The sequence below is a fragment of the Crinia signifera genome, chromosome 19 (genome assembly GCF_055691185.1).
Source record: "Crinia signifera chromosome 19, ASM5569118v1, whole genome shotgun sequence".
NCBI lineage: Eukaryota > Metazoa > Chordata > Amphibia > Anura > Myobatrachidae > Crinia > Crinia signifera.
In genome coordinates this window covers 18,057,986-18,080,557 of record NC_139226.1, presented here as the reverse complement: position 1 = coordinate 18,080,557, position 22,572 = coordinate 18,057,986, and the positions used below count along the sequence as shown (strand labels likewise).

Here is a 22,572-nt window from a genome sequence, read left to right as displayed (position 1 = left end):
CTTCGGGTATGAGGGAGGGAAGCAGCAGCCATCCTGCTAAAGTCAGCAAGGAGCCGCTGCGCACTATGGTTAAACTAACACCCTAATAAAGTCAGAATTACTACACCAATAAACTGTAGATAATGCTGATCCTTACTGGAGCAAGAATGCGGGTCTCTGGAACTCCTAGATACATTATAGTTTTAAAAGAAGTAAAAACGTAATTGAGCCATAGCTACGATTACCCATGTATATTATTTTTTATGTTTCAAAAAGCTGAAAAATTCAAAATACCTGTTATCCTCCTTGCCAATCGACCGCATTTGGTCTCTTCTCCAGTGCACTGGTAAGTGTCGCTGTTGTAGCAATAGTCAGATTGGTCAGAATAGCAAGTTCGGCAGGTCAGCCCGTTCTTCTGTGAGCTATCAGCTGGCACTTTAAAGAAAAAAAATTATAATAGAAAAAAGTAGCAGGTAAACAGCATACCACATAATCAGCACAGTAATAATGGTTACAATGTTTGTAGCATAAAAGTCACAGCATAATATAAGCACTTTAGGAAACTCCAGTGGTCCATAATGTTGCCCACACCCTGGCCTATCACTTGGGCAGCTAATCCAGCATCAAGAGCATTTTCCTTCTGTCTTGGAATCACTTTAATCAAGAGAGCACAGGTGCTGCTGATTACACAAGCTTGTTGCTGCTACTGCTCCAAAACCTGATCTGGATCCTCAGCGTTACTCTCATGTGGAGAGAGGCGGTATCTGCCACAATATATATTTATTATGTAAGCTCCACTAGCATAGAATTAGATATTTCTAGTGAGCAATGGCAAAACACAGTAATAAGTTTAGACTCCATATTGGGTAATGTCAGTGTCAACCCACACTTACCAGACAGTTGAGCCTGCTTTATTTTAAAATTTAACTTAACGTAATTAAAGAAAGTATGGTGGAAAACTGCCCCACTCAAAGTATCACCACGGGGTTTATTCTAGTTCATTCTTTCTGACAAAATCCTTCTTAGATGGACAAAACCATGTGCACTGCAGGGGGGCAGATGTAACATGTGCAGAGAGAATTAGATTTGGGTGAGTTATTTAGTTTGGTACTTGTTTCCTAGAACGGCCACAATCGTGAGTGATCGTGGCTCTTAATTAAGGGACACGATCCTCACGATGTGGCCGATTTTTTACAATTTTTTCCCTTTGATTGACAGAAATCGGGTCAATCGGTCGGTCGCGACCAATTAAAATCGGCCGCGATGCGACCGACCGATTGACCCGATTTTTCCATAGACTTCAATGTTAAAAAATCTTTTAACATTGAAATCGGTCGGTCTTGTGCCATTATAATGGCACAAGATGAGATGGGCTTGATTAAGTCCATCTCACATAGGTAAAAATGATAAAAAAGGTGAAATGGGCCAATATGACCCATTTCACATTTTTTATGTGCCCGCCATGACCCCACGATAGACGTCAACCCGAAGCGTGGCGAGCGCAGCGAGCCCGCGAGGGGCGGCGGTGCGCGTCCTCCGACCTTTTCATTCCCCTACTATCCACTAGGGCGTGGAGTGAGAATAGAATAGTGTGGCGAGCGCAGCGAGCCACCGAGCCCGAAGCGTGGCGAGCGCAGCGAGCCCCGCGAGGGGACGCGTATACCTGTGAAGTTATACGCGTCCCCTCGCGGGGCTCGCTGCGCTCGCCACGCTTCGGGCTCGGTGGCTCGCTGCGCTCGCCACACTATTCTATTCTCACTCCACGCCCTAGTGGATAGTAGGGGAATGAAAAGGTTGGAGGACGCGCACCGCCGCCCCTCGCGGGCTCGCTGCGCTCGCCACGCTTCGGGTTGACGTCTATCGTGGGGTCTAGCCCACTTAGTAACATTTGGGGGGGGCAATTGAAAATAATCATGTGAAAAAAAAAAAAAATCGGGTGAAAAATCGGTCGGTCGGATCGGTCGCATCGCATGCGACCAAATCGCATGCGATGCGATCGATCCGATTTTTTATCTTACGACCACAACGATCTAAATCGTTGTGGCCGTTCTAGGAAACAAGTACCTTTAGTTTCTGTGCAGGGAAAATACTGACTGCATGATTTTACACTTCAATATAGATCTCACTTTGAAGAAAAACCCCACCCAAATCTAATTCTCTCTGCACAAGTTACATCTGCCCCACCAGCAGTGCACATGGTTTTGTCCATCTAAGAAGGATTTTGTCAGAAAGAATGGACTAGAATAACCCCCCACCTGCCAAACCAACACCCGGCAGCCATTTTTCAGCGATTTCAGCATTCAGACTCCAATGTGCATGCGCGGATCTCTGGAAAAATGCCATGGTGGCCATTTTTTGGGGGGTGTTCAAAAAATGCAGTGTGCGGTGTTGGCCCCATTGAGACTCCCGAGCTTGTGTCCACTGCACACACTGCATCCATTATAAAAATGCCCCCAGTTGGCAGGGAGTCCATCTCATGAACTTGGGCAAGATGGTCACTGCAGCTGCTTTCCCACAAAACACAAGCTGACCAATTATGGATGTCCAAAAAGCAAGAAGAACTCCACCCCTACCTACAATCAACCAATTACAGGCAGTGACACATAAAACCTATTAACCCTATGAGACTTGCAACTACTACCATCACCACCACCACCACCACCATTGTCATGACAATGTCAATAGACCAAGCCTAATGGGTTTAAACACCCCCAGGCATACTAAATACATTACATAACATTTTTATTAACGATATTGGGATAGGGTTACTCAGCAATGTATCCATCTTTGCGGACGATACAAAACTTAGCAAAGTCATCAAATCACCAGAAGATGTCACCATGCTTCAAAATGATCTTGCAATTCTAGATGAGTGGGCAAAAAAATGGAAGATGAGGTTCAATGTAGATAAATGTAAGGTTATGCACCTTGGGAGACACAACCAGTGTGCAAGTTACAACCTTAGCGGAGAGGAACTGGGTAATTCCATACTTGAAAAGGATCTAGGAGTCCAAATAGACAGCAATCTAGGATGTAGTGCCCATTGTAATGTAGCTACAAAAAAGGCCAACAAAATTCTGGCATGTATTAAGAGGGGAATGGAAACTAGGGACTCAAGGGTAATTATGCCACTATATAAAGCATTGGTGAGACCTCACCTAGAGTACGGAGTACAGTTCTGGGCCCCACACTATAAAAAGGACATCATAGAATTAGAAAAAGTCCAAAGGCGAGCAACAAAGCTTATTAGGGGAATGGAGAATTTAAGCTACGGGGAGAGATTAAGCAATTTGGGACTATTTACATTAGAAAAGAGATGTTTAAGGGGGGACATGCTCAACATGTACAAGTATATCAAGGGCCAATATAAGGAACTGTCACACACCCTATTTTCTACTAGAAAGGAATCTAGGACGCGAGGGCATGAGTATAGATTAGAAGAAAAAATATTTCATTCAGCTAGTAGAAAGAATTTCTTTACGGTCAGAACAGTCAAACTCTGGAACTCTCTTCCCAGAGAGGTGGTAACGGCTGGCTCATTAAATGCGTTCAAGGCAAAGTTGGACAAACATTTACTGGAGAAAAACATCCATGGGTACAAATAAGAAATATAATTTGTCTGTAAAATACCAGAACCTACCAAATCAGCAATGGATATCTATACCAGGTTGAACTAGATGGACGCAAGTCTTTTTTCAGCCTTACCTACTATGTAACTATGTAAATGCTTTTGGTCACTCTTCAGAATATAAAAGGATAATAATAATCTAAAAATGTGTATTTTGTCCTGAGACTTACTTGGCGGTGTGATGAAAAAATGCACATCCTGCCTGGAGCTGATGTCCCAGACCCCCCATAAAACGCTCAGGCACACCTAGTGTCCGGTTTCCATTCCCAGACGCCTACTTCCTGCACACATGGTAGTGGCAGCATACAATCAAGCACTGTTAAGGAGGCCGCAGGCAGCATCAGTGTTGGGATGATGGCGTGAGCACCACTAGTCACACGGACAATAGAACTCAAGCAGTTTGATCACAGGAGACAGTCTCAATGAAACCTGGAGATACCCTGGAAGGAAGTGTTTCTTAAACACCGGATCGTCACAGCCAGTGGCTTTCTATATAAATAATCACATTCCTTATTGTAATAATCTCTAGTTGTAGTTCCTTTTCAAAATATTCCTTTAGATTATTTAGGATTGTTGTGTTATGTCACAAAAGAGTTGTTTGTTTATTCACCTTTACCAAACCTAGATTGTAAACTTGCGAGCAGGGCCCTCCTACCTCCATGTCGGTTTGTATCTACCAGGTTTGTTTAATCACTGTTATTTCCAATTGTAAAGCGCAATGGAATATGCTGCGCTATATAAGAAACTGTAAATAATAATAATAATAATAATAATAATAATAATAAGCACACGGCTTGCTAGCGGTGTGCGTCCATGAGGGGGGGGGGGCGAGATATTTGCGGCGGTGAAGGAGAGGAAAGTGGCGGACAGTGAGTGGGGAGAGAGAGTCAGCTTGGCAGGGAGAGAGGAGGGTGTGATGGGGAGTTTGGCTTCTCTCACTGTGCAGCGTTAGGTCACATGAGTGGCAGCGGTGGGCTGGAGTGATATGGTAGGGGTGTGTTCAGGTCCGGTGCAAGGTATCTTGGTACCTAGGCGAAAATTCTGCCCTCCCCCTTAGGCAAAAAGTGTGAAGATGGCGAAGTATCGCTGTACATGGCACAGCAGCAGAGGCTCTGAACAGCAGGTAGTGTTAGTGAGCAGTCCCACAGCAGGCAACTAGGGTTACCAGCTCATTCCTTTAATCCGGGACACATATTAATTACACAGGTTCTGTGGCTGACTTTCACCTGGTTTTAAACTGCCACAGAACCTGCGTAATTAATATTTGTCCCGAATTAAAGGGATGAGTCTGTAACCCTACAGGCAACTTCCTGAGGGGGTGGCCAATGGCAATGAGGTTATCTTCATGTAAATGCAGCAGCAATTAACACCAGAAGACTGTGTTAAGGATGCTGGCGATCAGTAAAATGACGTTGGCATCCTGATGTAGGCATTTTAGACAGGGGTTCAGGTAAGTTTAGTTACCGTCTCGCTTTCCTTCACCTACATCCCCACAGCCTGACCCTTTCCCATAGCGTAACCTCCCCGGTAATGACTATCCTTCCTAGCCCGCATCGTAACATAACCTCCCCCCCCCTTTTAAGTACCTAACACTAACTCTGACTCCTCACAGCCTAACCCTACACCCCAGATAGTGCCTAATGTAAAACCCCACCACCCTAAGCCTAACCCTAAACCGGCGTCAGTACTTTGTATATATATATATATATATATATATATATATATATATATATATATATATATATATATACACACAAGAAGACGGCACTCCGTTTTTGGAACAAACATTTGCGGTGGTGCAGGATCCATAGGTAATTAATAAAAGCACTTTCCTAGAAGGATAGGAACGGACCAGCACTCACAGACTTTTTGAAAAGTAGTTGTATTTGTAGTTACAGCATGGTACAGAACAAGCAGGCTGACCCAACAGCCGTTTCAACTGGAAGCCTGATGAAGACTGGACAGGCTTCCAGTTGAAACGGCTGTTGGGTCAGCCTGCTTGTTCTGTACCATGCTGTAACTACAAATACAACTACTTTTCAAAAAGTCTGTGAGTGCTGTCCCGTTCCTTTCCTTCTAGGAGGCCGGGAAAGTGCTGTTTTATATATATATATATATATATATATATATATATATATATATATATATATATAGAAAGAAAGGGGGGGTTCCCAGAATGCACCCTTCCTAAAATACGGGATAATAATTGTTTTGTCAAACAACAAACGAAATTAACAATGCCGGTACAAAAGAGTAATTCTTTAACAATAAAAAGATTTAACGATGAAACGTTTTATTTATTAAAAGATTGTCTTCTCAGTGAGGATGTTAGCCCAGCGCGTTTCGTCAACAAATTGACTTCATCAGGGGCATTTTGACAGCAGCACAAAACATAGGAATTTCACACTGTAAATTACAATAGAACTGTGTCACATAATGATAAAAATACATAATAAAAATGCAAGACATGATGAGGATGGAGAACAGAATCAAAAGAGGGAGAGATGATGGAGATGTGATAGAACGAAGGTCACTCTTAATCATTAATTTTTGGAGGAGAGGTGCAATCAGTAAACAGAGATTGATTAGTTAATTAGAAAACCCGTGAAAAATATCTAGACTTGTCTGTGAATATCCGATCACCGATTTTACGATTTCAAAGGTTATCATACCCGATATAGGGTCCTTAAATGGGAAACACATATAGCGGTCTGTTTCTTACAAGTTGAAGATATTTTCAACGATAAAATCTGAATAAAAGATAATATTCCATGTTGTAATCTGTCTATACTTCCAAATGGAGAACAGAGGGATGAAGGGCTAATAGAGGTTACATACCATAAAATAATGCCAAGAGTGAGTATTTAATGTGGAAATACAGTCCACTGATATTCCCGTATGTAGCTTCTGAGGGAGACTGAATAACCTCAGCACCACAATTTGAGGAATTGACACCAACAGATATTTTCTAAAAATATATACAGAGAACTTCAATGAAAATACATCTATTTATCTATGTGACAGTGATTTAGCACCAATAGGGGTAGAACAGGATTACTTACATATAGATAGTCAAACCGGATGTGCTCTCCTGGATTCCAAACACTGAATGAAATCCTAGGACCAGTTCAGTTCTTATATAGGGGACTGCTGATTACATCACTTCCTGTTAGTCTGATTTCTATTAAGTGGAATACTAAAATAAGTAACCTTTAAAAAGGTTGCTACTAAATGGGGAGGGCTTTATCAAGTGTGCGCTATGCACTGGAGTGCTTTTATAGACTCCCGTTGTGTCAAGAAAAAGTGTGTGACTTATTAAACGCCGTGGAACGCATAGCTACAGCGTAATGCGTTCCAAACGGCGGCCATTTTACTTCCTGTATGCGCGTCTTTAGTTAACAGACGTCAGGGGCACAGTGAGGGGTGCAGTCGTCGTGCTTGTCCTCTACGTTGGAGGGGAACTTCTCCATGTGATTTGAGTTCCACAGTGTGTCAGTGCTTATTTAACAGACGGTCTTCCGGGTGTATGGAGCGCAAAATGCGTTCCAATTTGCCTATGTACATCTTACTTAGCTAACGTGCAATAAATGTGACTGGCCTGATATATAATTATCTATCTGGCCATTATCTGAGTAGGCTTCTATATTTATTACCATAATTATGATTAGTGAGGTACATATAATTTACAAGGAAATAAATGGGATAAATATATATATAATATATAATAAGAAATATATATAATAAATTAATTAGATTGATTAATTAAAAATAAATATAGTGCATACGTGTGGTGACTTTGTGTATGTATAATATTAAGAAGCATATACACATATGCCCTTTTATTGATCCAGATACCCCCTTGCCGTACTTCACTGTCACATTTACAGATTTTTTTGGGATGGGGTTACAATTATTTGGAAAGTATTGACACAGTTGTATTAAGTCAATGGTAACCAATTCGTTTTTCGGGATAGGATGTACATACATCATAAAAAGTATATCAGTAGTGGGGAATACCAAATGCCTGAACCCCATGGGGTACATCAAATCTTAATTAAACCTCAGTATATATAAATATACACAAATTGATCCATTATACAGTCGTTTCAATATATTTTTCAGCTAACAATATTTTCTTATAGCAAGGTGAATTTGCAAGCAATTAGATTAATATATATTATTAGTGTGGTGTTAATATATTGGTATACCACGAAAAAAGATCTATAGGCATGCCCTGAAAGGGTACAGTACTCCATAGGAGAAATAAAGATGGAAAGGGGTACATAGTGACCCTAATTGGCTGGCCCCCAGGTAGAAGAAAATAGGAGTGGTATAGAAAAAGAAGTGGTATAGAAAAAAGGATGTTCTGTATCAAATTGAAAGAGATACCACTATGTCCACTTCTTCATTCGGTCCTTTTAGAGACTAAGAATTCGTGGTATATAAAGAGTGGTAACAGATTCAAAGAAATGCCACTATGTCCACTCCTTCATTTAATCCTTTAGGAGACAGAGAGTTCATGGTATATATCCAGTAACTTTCTTTTTTAATAAGTTCCTTGTCCCTATTGCCTCCTCTGGGGTTAGCAGGCACTTGTTCTAAGATAGTGAATCTGAAGTTGTCCTTGGTTATGGTGGAGTTATGTTTTTCAGCGTAGTGTCTTGGGACACTGTGTATCTTTACCTTGTTTTTTAAATTTCTCATGTGCTCTTGGATACGCAGCTTGGTTTGTCTTATAGTTTTCCCAATGTAGTTTAGATTACAGCTACATGTAATCATGTACACCACGTGGTCTGAGTTACAAGTTACAGCTTCTTTGATGTTGTAAATTTTTCCACTATCTAAGATGTGGTTGAATTGTTTTTTATCCATATATTGGCAACAAATGCATTTGTTACACGGAGTGGTCCCTGGCTTTTTTGTCAAAAAATGTGTATTTTTAGGAACTGAAGTGATGACAGGTTTCAATCTGCTAGGTGCCAGAATTGATTTCAAGTTTTTTGCTCGACGAAACACAATTTGGGGTTTTGGAGGGAGATGTTGTCCCAATACCGGGTCACGCAAGAGGGTGTTCCAGTGATTTTCCAGGATCTTCTTAATTAGGCGATTCTCACAATTGAATTGTGTAATGAATGGTCTACATTTGAATTCAATCTTAGGTTTTTCAGGTCTTTGTAGCAGGTTATTTCTTTCTTCACGGTTTGCCTTTATGCGGGCTTCTTCGATCTGTTCTACACCATATCCTCTTTCTAAGAACCGATCTACTAAGAGTTGTGATTGGGACCAGTATTCGTTTTCATTGCTACAATTACTTTTAATCCTCAAGAACTGGGCAAATGGAACACCGTTCTTCCACGCTGGATAGTGGCAGCTATTTGCCGGTATGTAACTATTGTCGTCTACCATTTTGAAGTGTGTTCGGGTGGTTATTTCTTGGTTTGGTTTTCCTTCTAGTTCGAGGTCTAAAAACTCAATCTTGTTAGGATCAGACTTGTAGGTAAATTTTAAATTCAGATCGTTGTCGTGGATGTAGGAAATGAACTCTTTGATACTGGTTTCATCTCCCCGCCAGATGAATAAGAGGTTGTCAATGTATCTTTTGTATATTATTATCTTATCCTCAAAACGTGAACCATAGATAAACTTCTCCTCCCAAGTTCTCATATGGAGGTTGGCATACGCCGGAGCAAATTTCGTCCCCATGGCTGTACCTTGTTGTTGGAGGTAATAATCATTATTAAATTCGAAGAAATTGTGGTTGAGGATGAATTTGATACTATCAACGAGAAATTTGGTTTCGGATTCGGATTTCTCTGGGTCACCTTGGAGAATTCTTTCCACTGACTGGAGGCCTTTGGTGTGGGGTATCGACGAGTATAGCCCTTGGACATCTACTGTTAACCAGCAATATTCCGCCGACCAGATCTTCCCTTTAAGTAATTTCAACACTGAGGTGCTGTCATTCAGATGGGAATCATTTTGTAGTACATATGGTTGTAACTTCAAATCTAGGTAGTGTGACAAATTTGAGGTCAGGGAGTCAATGCCCGCAATTATTGGTCTTCCTGGTGGTTCGGACTGGTTCTTGTGTACCTTTGGAATATGGTAGAAAATTGGCACAATCGGATGTTTAATATTCATGTAGTCGAATTCCTCTCTACAGATGACCCCATTTTGTAAGCCTGATGTTAATAAATTTGTTAGTTCCGGCTGGAATTCTGAAGTGGGGTTAGATTCTAATTTTCCATAGGTTGTTTCGTCAGTGAGGATTTTGTTGGCTTCTAACAGATAGTTGTTCCTGTCTTGTAAGACCACTGCTCCGCCTTTATCCGCAGATTTTATAATGACGTTTTCATCTTTCCCTAGTGTGCGTAGAGCTTTATTCTCTTGGGAATTGATGTTTCTTGAAAAATGTTTCTTTGCTTTGATGGTTCTGAAGTCCTCACTGACTGCCTCAAAGAATAGATCTAGGTGGCTGCCTCTGGATTCTGCTGGATAAAACTTGGATGGTGGGGCTACCAAAGGTTTATCTTTTATTGAAGTTGTTGGATTCGGTTGATGTCTTAGAAAATGTCTCTGTACTGTGAGGTTCCGGATGTACTTGTTTAAATCAATGAATAAGTCAAAGTTGTTTACATGACTGTCTGGGGCAAATTTGAGGCCTTTACTCAATATCGCATTTTCTGTTGCAGATAATTCTTTCTTTGAGATGTTGATGATTCCAGACCCTGGGATGCAGGAACTTGTACACTTCTTTTCTTCTTCGGAGAGTTGTTTGCTCCTTCCGGAGCCTCGACATCCCCGTTTAGTCTTCTTTTGAGACCATGGGGTGAGTCGAGTCGAGTGTGGAGTTCTTCCCTCACTGTGTGGTGGGGATGATCTGTGTTTCGTCCTTCGTCCAAAAAATTCTGTTGTTGGCGTTGGTGAGGAGATGGTGACCGGAACACTTCACCACGTCCGAATTGATGATGTGCATTATATGAGGGAATTCTACCTCTTTCATTTCTTCTGTAGTGGTTTCTATTTTCTCTTTCATAGTTATGGGATGGTGTTCTTCTTCTTCTAAATGTTTTCCTATAGTTATCTTCGTTACCATAATCTCTATGGTCCTGTCTTCGTGACCTTATTTGCGGGCCATATTTGTTTCTTTGGTTGTTTTGACCGTTTGAATAATTGTACTGAGAGTGGTATGCGTTATTTTCTCGATCTATGGATCGGTATGAATGTCTTCGATGTTTATCCCAGATGGGGATGTTACCATAATCTGGTCTATTTCTCCTTATGGGTATTTCTTGATTTCTGGTCTCATTGGGCCAAATGCGGACATTGCCAGTGATGTAATCTTTTTTATCTCTCAGAAATTTCTTTTGTTTTCTTTGGATTATGTCTTTCTCCAGGGTGTCCAATTTGGTTTGCATATCAATAATATCTTTTTTAAACTCTTCGCTTTCATCAAATTTGGACAGGAGCTCTTCAATTTTTCCCATTTCACTTTCGAGTGAGGTGAGTTCTTTCTTCCTCTCATTGACCAGAGTGGTCATCAATTTAGCTGAACATTCATCAAGGGCCGAGTTCCATAACTTCACAAAGGCTGGGTTGTCACTTCCATAGGTGGGCGTTTTTTGTAGCCTCAACCCTCTGGGTATTCTGCCTACTTCAAGGTATTTTTCAAGAGTAAATATGTCATACCAGCCTTTCAATTCTTTTGTTGCTAGTTTCTCCAATGTGTTTAGGTAGCCATAGTAATCATCTCCATCATCCTCCATGTCTATCTCATGTTCACCCTCCGCAAACATGTTCTTCATATTATAAGATCTTTTAGATCGATCTTTAAAAAGTGGCATACTTTCAAAGGTTTAATTGATAGATGTAGAAATAAGAAGCAGCAGTACGAGGTGGTCTAACAGGAAATAGATACAAGAACAGGTTACCCCAACCGCGCTTCAATATATGTATGGCAGCAATTCTGGGGGGCCCTCTGTTAGGCAGGACCCAGGATAGAGATAGAAAGAAAGGGGGGGTTCCCAGAATGCGCCCTTCCTAAAATACGGGATAATAATTGTTTTGTCCAACAACAAACGAAATTAACAATGCCGGTACAAAAGAGTAATTCTTTAACAATAAAAAGATTTAACGATGAAACGTTTTATTTCTTAAAAGATTGTCTTCTCAGTGAGGATGTTAGCCCAACGCGTTTCGTCAACAAATTGACTTCATCAGGGGCATTTTGACAGCAGCACAAAACATAGGAATTTCACACTGTAAATTACAATAGAACTGTGTCACATAATGATAAAAATACATAATAAAAATGCAAGACATGATGAGGATGGAGAACAGAATCAAAAGAGGGAGAGATGATGGAGATGTGATAGAACGAAGGTCACTCTTAATCATTAATTTTTGGAGGAGAGGTGCAATCAGTAAACAGAGATTGATTAGTTAATTAGAAAACCCGTGAAAAATATCTAGACTTGTCTGTGAATATCCGATCACCGATTTTACGACTTCAAAGGTTATCATACCCGATATAGGGTCCTTAAATGGGAAACACATATAGCGGTCTGTTTCTTACAAGTTGAAGATATTTTCAACGATAAAATCTGAATAAAAGATAATATTCCATGTTGTAATCTGTCTATACTTCCAAATGGAGAACAGAGGGATGAAGGGCTAATAGAGGTTACATACCATAAAATAATGCCAAGAGTGAGTATTTAATGTGGAAATACAGTCCACTGATATTCCCGTATGTAGCTTCTGAGGGAGACTGAATAACCTCAGCACCACAATTTGAGGAATTGACACCAACAGATATTTTCTAAAAATATATACAGAGAACTTCAATGAAAATACATCTATTTATCTATGTGACAGTGATTTAGCACCAATAGGGGTAGAACAGGATTACTTACATATAGATAGTCAAACCGGATGTGCTCTCCTGGATTCCAAACACTGAATGAAATCCTAGGACCAGTTCAGTTCTTATATAGGGGACTGCTGATTACATCACTTCCTGTTAGTCTGATTTCTATTAAGTGGAATACTAAAATAAGTAACCTTTAAAAAGGTTGCTACTAAATGGGGAGGGCTTTATCAAGTGTGCGCTATGCACTGGAGTGCTTTTATAGACTCCCGCTGTGTCAAGAAAAAGTGTGTGACTTATTAAACGACGTGGAACGCATAGCTACAGCGTAATGCGTTCCAAACGGCGGCCATTTTACTTCCTGTATGCGTGTCTTTAGTTAACAGACGTCAGGGGCACAGTGAGGGGTGCAGTCGTCGTGCTTGTCCTCTACGTTGGAGGGGAACTTCTCCATGTGATTTGAGTTCCACAGTGTGTCAGTGCTTATTTAACAGACGGTCTTCCGGGTGTATGGAGCGCAAAATGCGTTCCAATTTGCCTATGTACATCTTACTTAGCTAACGTGCAATAAATGTGACTGGCCTGATATATAATTATCTATCTGGCCATTATCTAAGTGGGCTTCTATATTTATTACCATAATTATGATTAGTGAGGTACATATAATTTACAAGGAAATAAATGGGATAAATATATATATAATATATAATAAGAAATATATATAATAAATTAATTAGATTGATTAATTAAAAATAAATATAGTGCATACGTGTGGTGACTTCGTGTATGTATAATATTAAGAAGCATATACACATATGCCCTTTTATTGATCCAGATACCCCCTTGCCGTACTTCACTGTCACATTTACAGATTTTTTTGGGATGGGGTTACAATTATTTGGAAAGTATTGACACAGTTGTATTAAGTCAATGGTAACCAATTCGTTTTTCGGGATAGGATGTACATACATCATAAAAAGTATATCAGTAGTGGGGAATACCAAATGCCTGAACCCCATGGGGTACATCAAATCTTAATTAAACCTCAGTATATATAAATATACACAAATTGATCCATTATACAGTCGTTTCAATATATTTTTCAGCTAACAATATTTTCTTATAGCAAGGTGAATTTGCAAGCAATTAGATTAATATATATTATTAGTGTGGTGTTAATATATTGGTATACCACGAAAAAAGATCTATAGGCATGCCCTGAAAGGGCACAGTACTCCATAGGAGAAATAAAGATGGAAAGGGGTACATAGTGACCCTAATTGGCTGGCCCCCAGGTAGAAGAAAATAGGAGTGGTATAGAAAAAGAAGTGGTATAGAAAAAAGGATGTTCTGTATCAAATTGAAAGAGATACCACTATGTCTACTTCTTCATTCGGTCCTTTTAGAGACTAAGAATTCGTGGTATATAAAGAGTGGTAACAGATTCAAAGAAATGCCACTATGTCCACTCCTTCATTTAATCCTTTAGGAGACAGAGAGTTCATGGTATATATCCAGTAACTTTCTTTTTTAATAAGTTCCTTGTCCCTATTGCCTCCTCTGGGGTTAGCAGGCACTTGTTCTAAGATAGTGAATCTGAAGTTGTCCTTGGTTATGGTGGAGTTATGTTTTTCAGCGTAGTGTCTTGGGACACTGTGTATCTTTACCTTGTTTTTTACATTTCTCATGTGCTCTTGGATACGCAGCTTGGTTTGTCTTATAGTTTTCCCAATGTAGTTTAGATTACAGCTACATGTAATCATGTACACCACGTGGTCTGAGTTACAAGTTACAGCTTCTTTGATGTTGTAAATTTTTCCACTATCTAAGATGTGGTTGAATTGTTTTTTATCCATATATTGGCAACAAATGCATTTGTTACACGGAGTGGTCCCTGGCTTTTTTGTCAAAAAATGTGTATTTTTAGGAACTGAAGTGATGACAGGTTTCAATCTGCTAGGTGCCAGAATTGATTTCAAGTTTTTTGCTCGACGAAACACAATTTGGGGTTTTGGAGGGAGATGTTGTCCCAATACCGGGTCACGCAAGAGGGTGTTCCAGTGATTTTCCAGGATCTTCTTAATTAGGCGATTCTCACAATTGAATTGTGTAATGAATGGTCTACATTTGAATTCAATCTTAGGTTTTTCAGGTCTTTGTAGCAGGTTATTTCTTTCTTCACGGTTTGCCTTTATGCGGGCTTCTTCGATCTGTTCTACACCATATCCTCTTTCTAAGAACCGATCTTCTAAGAGTTGTGATTGGGACCAGTATTCGTTTTCATTGCTACAATTACTTTTAATCCTCAAGAACTGGGCAAATGGAACACCGTTCTTCCACGCTGGATAGTGGCAGCTATTTGCCGGTATGTAACTATTGGCGTCTACCATTTTGAAGTGTGTTCGGGTGGTTATTTCTTGGTTTGGTTTTCCTTCTAGTTCGAGGTCTAAAAACTCAATCTTGTTAGGATCAGACTTGTAGGTAAATTTTAAATTCAGATCGTTGTCGTGGATGTAGGAAATGAACTCTTTGATACTGGTTTCATCTCCCCGCCAGATGAATAAGAGGTCGTCAATGTATCTTTTGTATATTATTATCTTATCCTCAAAACGTGAACCATAGATAAACTTCTCCTCCCAAGTTCTCATATGGAGGTTGGCATACGCCGGAGCAAATTTCGTCCCCATGGCTGTACCTTGTTGTTGGAGGTAATAATCATTATTAAATTCGAAGAAATTGTGGTTGAGGATGAATTTGATACTATCAACGAGAAATTTGGTTTCGGATTCGGATATCTCTGGGTCACCTTGGAGAATTCTTTCCACTGACTGGAGGCCTTTGGTGTGGGGTATCGACGAGTATAGCCCTTGGACATCTACTGTTAACCAGCAATATTCCGCCGACCAGATCTTCCCTTTAAGTAATTTCAACACTGAGGTGCTGTCATTCAGATGGGAATCATTTTGTAGTACATATGGTTGTAACTTCAAATCTAGGTAGTGTGACAAATTTGAGGTCAGGGAGTCAATGCCCGCAATTATTGGTCTTCCTGGCAGTTCGTACTGGTTCTTGTGTACCTTTGGAATATGGTAGAAAATTGGCACAATCGGATGTTTAATATTCATGTAGTCGAATTCCTCTCTACAGATGACCCCATTTTGTAAGCCTGATGTTAATAAATTTGTTAGTTCCGGCTGGAATTCTGAAGTGGGGTTAGATTCTAATTTTCCATAGGTTGTTTCGTCAGTGAGGATTTTGTTGGCTTCTAACAGATAGTTGTTCCTTTCTTGTAAGACCACTGCTCCGCCTTTATCCGCAGATTTTATAATGACGTTTTCATCTTTCCCTAGTGTGCGTAGAGCTTTATTCTCTTGGGAATTGATGTTTCTTGAAAAATGTTTCTTTGCTTTGATGGTTCTGAAGTCCTCACTGACTGCCTCAAAGAATAGATCTAGGTGGCTGCCTCTGGATTCTACTGGATAAAACTTGGATGGTGGGGCTACCAAAGGTTTATCTTTTATTGAAGTTGTTGGATTCGGTTGATGTCTTAGAAAATGTCTCTGTACTGTGAGGTTCCAGATGTACTTGTTTAAATCAATGAATAAGTCAAAGTTGTTTACATGACTGTCTGGGGCAAATTTGAGGCCTTTACTCAATATCGCATTTTCTGTTGCAGATAATTCTTTCTTTGAGATGTTGATGATTCCAGACCCTGGGATGCAGGAACTTGTACACTTCTTTTCTTCTTCGGAGAGTTGTTTGCTCCTTCCGGAGCCTCGACATCCCGTTTAGTCTTCTTTTGAGACCATGGGGTGAGTCGAGTCGAGTGTGGAGTTCTTCCCTCACTGTGTGGTGGGGATGATCTGTGTTTCGTCCTTCGTCCAAAAAATTCTGTTGTTGGCGTTGGTGAGGAGTGTGAAATTCCTATGTTTTGTGTTGCTGTCAAAATGCCCCTGATGAAGTCAATTTGTTGACGAAACGCGTTGGGCTAACATCCTCACTGAGAAGACAATCTTTTAATAAATAAAACGTTTCATCGTTAAATCTTTTTATTGTTAAAGAATTACTCTTTTGTACCGGCATTGTTAATTTCGTTTGTTGTTGGACAAAACAATTATTATCCCGTATTTTAGGAAGGGCGCATTCTGGGAACCCCCCCTTTCTTTCTATCTCTATCCTGGGTCCTGCCTAACAGAGGGCCCCCCAGAATTGCTGCCATACATATATTGAAGCGCGGTTGGGGTAACCTGTTCTTGTATCTATTTCCTGTTAGACCACCTCGTACTGCTGCTTCTTATTTCTACATCTATCAATTAAACCTTTGAAAGTATGCCACTTTTTAAAGATCGATCTAAAAGATCTTATAATATGAAGAACATGTTTGCGGAGGGTGAACATGAGATAGACATGGAGGATGATGGAGATGATTACTATGGCTACCTAAACACATTGGAGAAACTAGCAACAAAAGAATTGAAAGGCTGGTATGACATATTTACTCTTGAAAAATACCTTGAAGTAGGCAGAATACCCAGAGGGTTGAGGCTACAAAAAACGCCCACCTATGGAAGTGACAACCCAGCCTTTGTGAAGTTATGGAACTCGGCCCTTGATGAATGTTCAGCTAAATTGATGACCACTCTGGTCAATGAGAGGAAGAAAGAACTCACCTCACTCGAAAGTGAAATGGGAAAAATTGAAGAGCTCCTGTCCAAATTTGATGAAAGCGAAGAGTTTAAAAAAGATATTATTGATATGCAAACCAAATTGGACACCCTGGAGAAAGACATAATCCAAAGAAAACAAAAGAAATTTCTGAGAGATAAAAAAGATTACATCACTGGCAATGTCCGCATTTGGCCCAATGAGACCAGAAATCAAGAAATACCCATAAGGAGAAATAGACCAGATTATGGTAACATCCCCATCTGGGATAAACATCGAAGACATTCATACCGATCCATAGATCGAGAAAATAACGCATACCACTCTCAGTACAATTATTCAAACGGTCAAAACAACCAAAGAAACAAATATGGCCCGCAAATAAGGTCACGAAGACAGGACCATAGAGATTATGGTAACGAAGATAACTATAGGAAAACATTTAGAAGAAGAAGAACACCATCCCATAACTATGAAAGAGAAAATAGAAACCACTACAGAAGAAATGAAAGAGGTAGAATTCCCTCATATAATGCACATCATCAATTCGGACGTGGTGAAGTGTTCCGGTCACCATCTCCTCACCAACGCCAACAACAGAATTTTTTGGACGAAGGACGAAACACAGATCATCCCCACCACACAGTGAGGGAAGAACTCCACACTCGACTCGACTCACCCCATGGTCTCAAAAGAAGACTAAACGGGGATGTCGAGGCTCCGGAAGGAGCAAACAACTCTCCGAAGAAGAAAAGAAGTGTACAAGTTCCTGCATCCCAGGGTCTGGAATCATCAACATCTCAAAGAAAGAATTATCTGCAACAGAAAATGCGATATTGAGTAAAGGCCTCAAATTTGCCCCAGACAGTCATGTAAACAACTTTGACTTATTCATTGATTTAAACAAGTACATCCGGAACCTCACAGTACAGAGACATTTTCTAAGACATCAACCGAATCCAACAACTTCAATAAAAGATAAACCTTTGGTAGCCCCACCATCCAAGTTTTATCCAGCAGAATCCAGAGGCAGCCACCTAGATCTATTCTTTGAGGCAGTCAGTGAGGACTTCAGAACCATCAAAGCAAAGAAACATTTTTCAAGAAACATCAATTCCCAAGAGAATAAAGCTCTACGCACACTAGGGAAAGATGAAAACGTCATTATAAAATCTGCGGATAAAGGCGGAGCAGTGGTCTTACAAGACAGGAACAACTATCTGTTAGAAGCCAACAAAATCCTCACTGACGAAACAACCTATGGAAAATTAGAATCTAACCCCACTTCAGAATTCCAGCCGGAACTAACAAATTTATTAACATCAGGCTTACAAAATGGGGTCATCTGTAGAGAGGAATTCGACTACATGAATATTAAACATCCGATTGTGCCAATTTTCTACCATATTCCAAAGGTACACAAGAACCAGTCCGAACCACCAGGAAGACCAATAATTGCGGGCATTGACTCCCTGACCTCAAATTTGTCACACTACCTAGATTTGAAGTTACAACCATATGTACTACAAAATGATTCCCATCTGAATGACAGCACCTCAGTGTTGAAATTACTTAAAGGGAAGATCTGGTCGGCGGAATATTGCTGGTTAACAGTAGATGTCCAAGGGCTATACTCGTCGATACCCCACACCAAAGGCCTCCAGTCAGTGGAAAGAATTCTCCAAGGTGACCCAGAGAAATCCGAATCCGAAACCAAATTTCTCGTTGATAGTATCAAATTCATCCTCAACCACAATTTCTTCGAATTTAATAATGATTATTACCTCCAACAACAAGGTACAGCCATGGGGACGAAATTTGCTCCGGCGTATGCCAACCTCCATATGAGAACTTGGGAGGAGAAGTTTATCTATGGTTCACGTTTTGAGGATAAGATAATAATATACAAAAGATACATTGACAACCTCTTATTCATCTGGCGGGGAGATGAAACCAGTATCAAAGAGTTTATTTCCTACATCCACGACAACGATCTGAATTTAAAATTTACCTACAAGTCTGATCCTAACAAGATTGAGTTTTTAGACCTCGAACTAGAAGGAAAACCAAACCAAGAAATAACCACCCGAACACACTTCAAAATGGTAGACGACAATAGTTACATACCGGCAAATAGCTGCCACTATCCAGCGTGGAAGAACGGTGTTCCATTTGCCCAGTTCTTGAGGATTAAAAGGAATTGTAGCAATGAAAACGAATACTGGTCCCAATCACAACTCTTAGTAGATCGGTTCTTAGAAAGAGGATATGGTGTAGAACAGATCGAAGAAGCCCGCATAAAGGCAAACCGTGAAGAAAGAAATAACCTGCTACAAAGACCTGAAAAACCTAAGATTGAATTCAAATGTAGACCATTCATTACACAATTCAATTGTGAGAATCGCCTAATTAAGAAGATCCTGGAAAATCACTGGAACACCCTCTTGCGTGACCCGGTATTGGGACAACATCTCCCTCCAAAACCCCAAATTGTGTTTCGTCGAGCAAAAAACTTGAAATCAATTCTGGCACCTAGCAGATTGAAACCTGTCATCACTTCAGTTCCTAAAAATACACATTTTTTGACAAAAAAGCCAGGGACCACTCCGTGTAACAAATGCATTTGTTGCCAATATATGGATAAAAAACAATTCAACCACATCTTAGATAGTGGAAAAATTTACAACATCAAAGAAGCTGTAACTTGTAACTCAGACCACGTGGTGTACATGATTACATGTAGCTGTAATCTAAACTACATTGGGAAAACTATAAGACAAACCAAGCTGCGTATCCAAGAGCACATGAGAAATGTAAAAAACAAGGTAAAGATACACAGTGTCCCAAGACACTACGCTGAAAAACATAACTCCACCATAACCAAGGACAACTTCAGATTCACTATCTTAGAATAAGTGCCTGCTAACCCCAGAGGAGGCAATAGGGACAAGGAACTTATTAAAAAAGAAAGTTACTGGATATATACCATGAACTCTAAAGGATTAAATGAAGGAGTGGACATAGTGGCATTTCTTTGAATCTGTTACCACTCTTTATATACCACGAATTCTTAGTCTCTAAAAGGACCGAATGAAGAAGTGGACATAGTGGTATCTCTTTCAATTTGATACAGAACATCCTTTTTTCTATACCACTTCTTTTTCTATACCACTCCTATTTTCTTCTACCTGGGGGCCAGCCAATTAGGGTCACTATGTACCCCTTTCCATCTTTATTTCTCCTATGGAGTACTGTACCCTTTCAGGGCATGCCTATAGATCTTTTTTCGTGGTATACCAATATATTAACACCACACTAATAATATATATTAATCTAATTGCTTGCAAATTCACCTTGCTATAAGAAAATATTGTTAGCTGAAAAATATATTGAAACGACTGTATAATGGATCAATTTGTGTATATTTATATATACTGAGGTTTAATTAAGATTTGATGTACCCCATGGGGTTCAGGCATTTGGTATTCCCCACTACTGATATACTTTTTATGATGTATGTACATCCTATCCCGAAAAACGAATTGGTTACCATTGACTTAATACAACTGTGTCAATACTTTCCAAATAATTGTAACCCCATCCCAAAAAAATCTGTAAATGTGACAGTGAAGTACGGCAAGGGGGTATCTGGATCAATAAAAGGGCATATGTGTATATGCTTCTTAATATTATACATACACGAAGTCACCACACGTATGCACTATATTTATTTTTAATTAATCAATCTAATTAATTTATTATATATATTTCTTATTATATATTATATATATATATTTATCCCATTTATTTCCTTGTAAATTATATGTACCTCACTAATCATAATTATGGTAATAAATATAGAAGCCCACTCAGATAATGGCCAGATAGATAATTATATATCAGGCCAGTCACATTTATTGCACGTTAGCTAAGTAAGATGTACATAGGCAAATTGGAACGCATTTTGCGCTCCATACACCCGGAAGACTGTCTGTTAAATAAGCACTGACACACTGTGGAACTCAAATCACATGGAGAAGTTCCCCTCCAACGTAGAGGACAAGCACGACGACTGCACCCCTCACTGTGCCCCTGACGTCTGTTAACTAAAGACGCGCATACAGGAAGTAAAATGGCCGCATTTTGGAACGCATTACGCTGTAGCTATGCGTTCCACGGCGTTTAATAAGTCACACACTTTTTCTTGACACAGCGGGAGTCTATAAAAGCACTCCAGTGCATAGCGCACACTTGATAAAGCCCTCCCCATTTAGTAGCAACCTTTTTAAAGGTTACTTATTTTAGTATTCCACTTAATAGAAATCCGACTAACAGGAAGTGATGTAATCAGCAGTCCCCTATATAAGAACTGAACTGGTCCTAGGATTTCATTCAGTGTTTGGAATCCAGGAGAGCACATCCGGTTTGACTATCTATATGTAAGTAATCCTGTTCTACCCCTATTGGTGCTAAATCACTGTCACATAGATAAATAGATGTATTTTCATTGAAGTTCTCTGTATATATTTTTAGAAAATATCTGTTGGTGTCAATTCCTCAAATTGTGGTGCTGAGGTTATTCAGTCTCCCTCAGAAGCTACATACGGGAATATCAGTGGACTGTATTTCCACATTAAATACTCACTCTTGGCATTATTTTATGGTATGTAACCTCTATTAGCCCTTCATCCCTCTGTTCTCCATTTGGAAGTATAGACAGATTACAACATGGAATATTATCTTTTATTCAGATTTTATCGTTGAAAATATCTTCAACTTGTAAGAAACAGACCGCTATATGTGTTTCCCATTTAAGGACCCTATATCGGGTATGATAACCTTTGAAGTCGTAAAATCGGTGATCGGATATTCACAGACAAGTCTAGATATTTTTCACGGGTTTTCTAATTAACTAATCAATCTCTGTTTACTGATTGCACCTCTCCTCCAAAAATTAATGATTAAGAGTGACCTTCGTTCTATCACATCTCCATCATCTCTCCCTCTTTTGATTCTGTTCTCCATCCTCATCATGTCTTGCATTTTTATTATGTATTTTTATCATTATGTGACACAGTTCTATTGTAATTTACAGTGTGAAATTCCTATGTTTTGTGCTGCTGTCAAAATGCCCCTGATGAAGTCAATTTGTTGACGAAACGCGTTGGGCTAACATCCTTACTGAGAAGACAATCTTTTAATAAATAAAACGTTTCATCGTTAAATCTTTTTATTGTTAAAGAATTACTCTTTTGTACCGGCATTGTTAATTTCGTTTGTTGTTGGACAAAACAATTATTATCCCGTATTTTAGGAAGGGCGCATTCTGGGAACCCCCCCTTTCTTTCTAGCTCTATCCTGGGTCCTGCCTAACAGAGGGCCCCCCAGAATTGCTGCCATACATATATTGAAGCGCGGTTGGGGTAACCTG

At 39.7% G+C, this 22,572-nt stretch overlaps 1 protein-coding gene across 1 annotated transcript in view; it reads right to left on the bottom strand.

Moving 5' to 3' along the window:
* The window catches only part of LOC146041714 (phospholipase A2 inhibitor gamma subunit B-like), a 32,024-nt gene that overhangs the window by 1,867 nt on the left and 7,585 nt on the right, over positions 1–22,572 (bottom strand). The window contains exon 3 of the mRNA XM_083161627.1: positions 274–414. Coding sequence (XP_083017753.1) covers positions 274–414 — 141 coding nt within the window. The remainder of the gene's footprint in view (positions 1–273; positions 415–22,572) is intronic.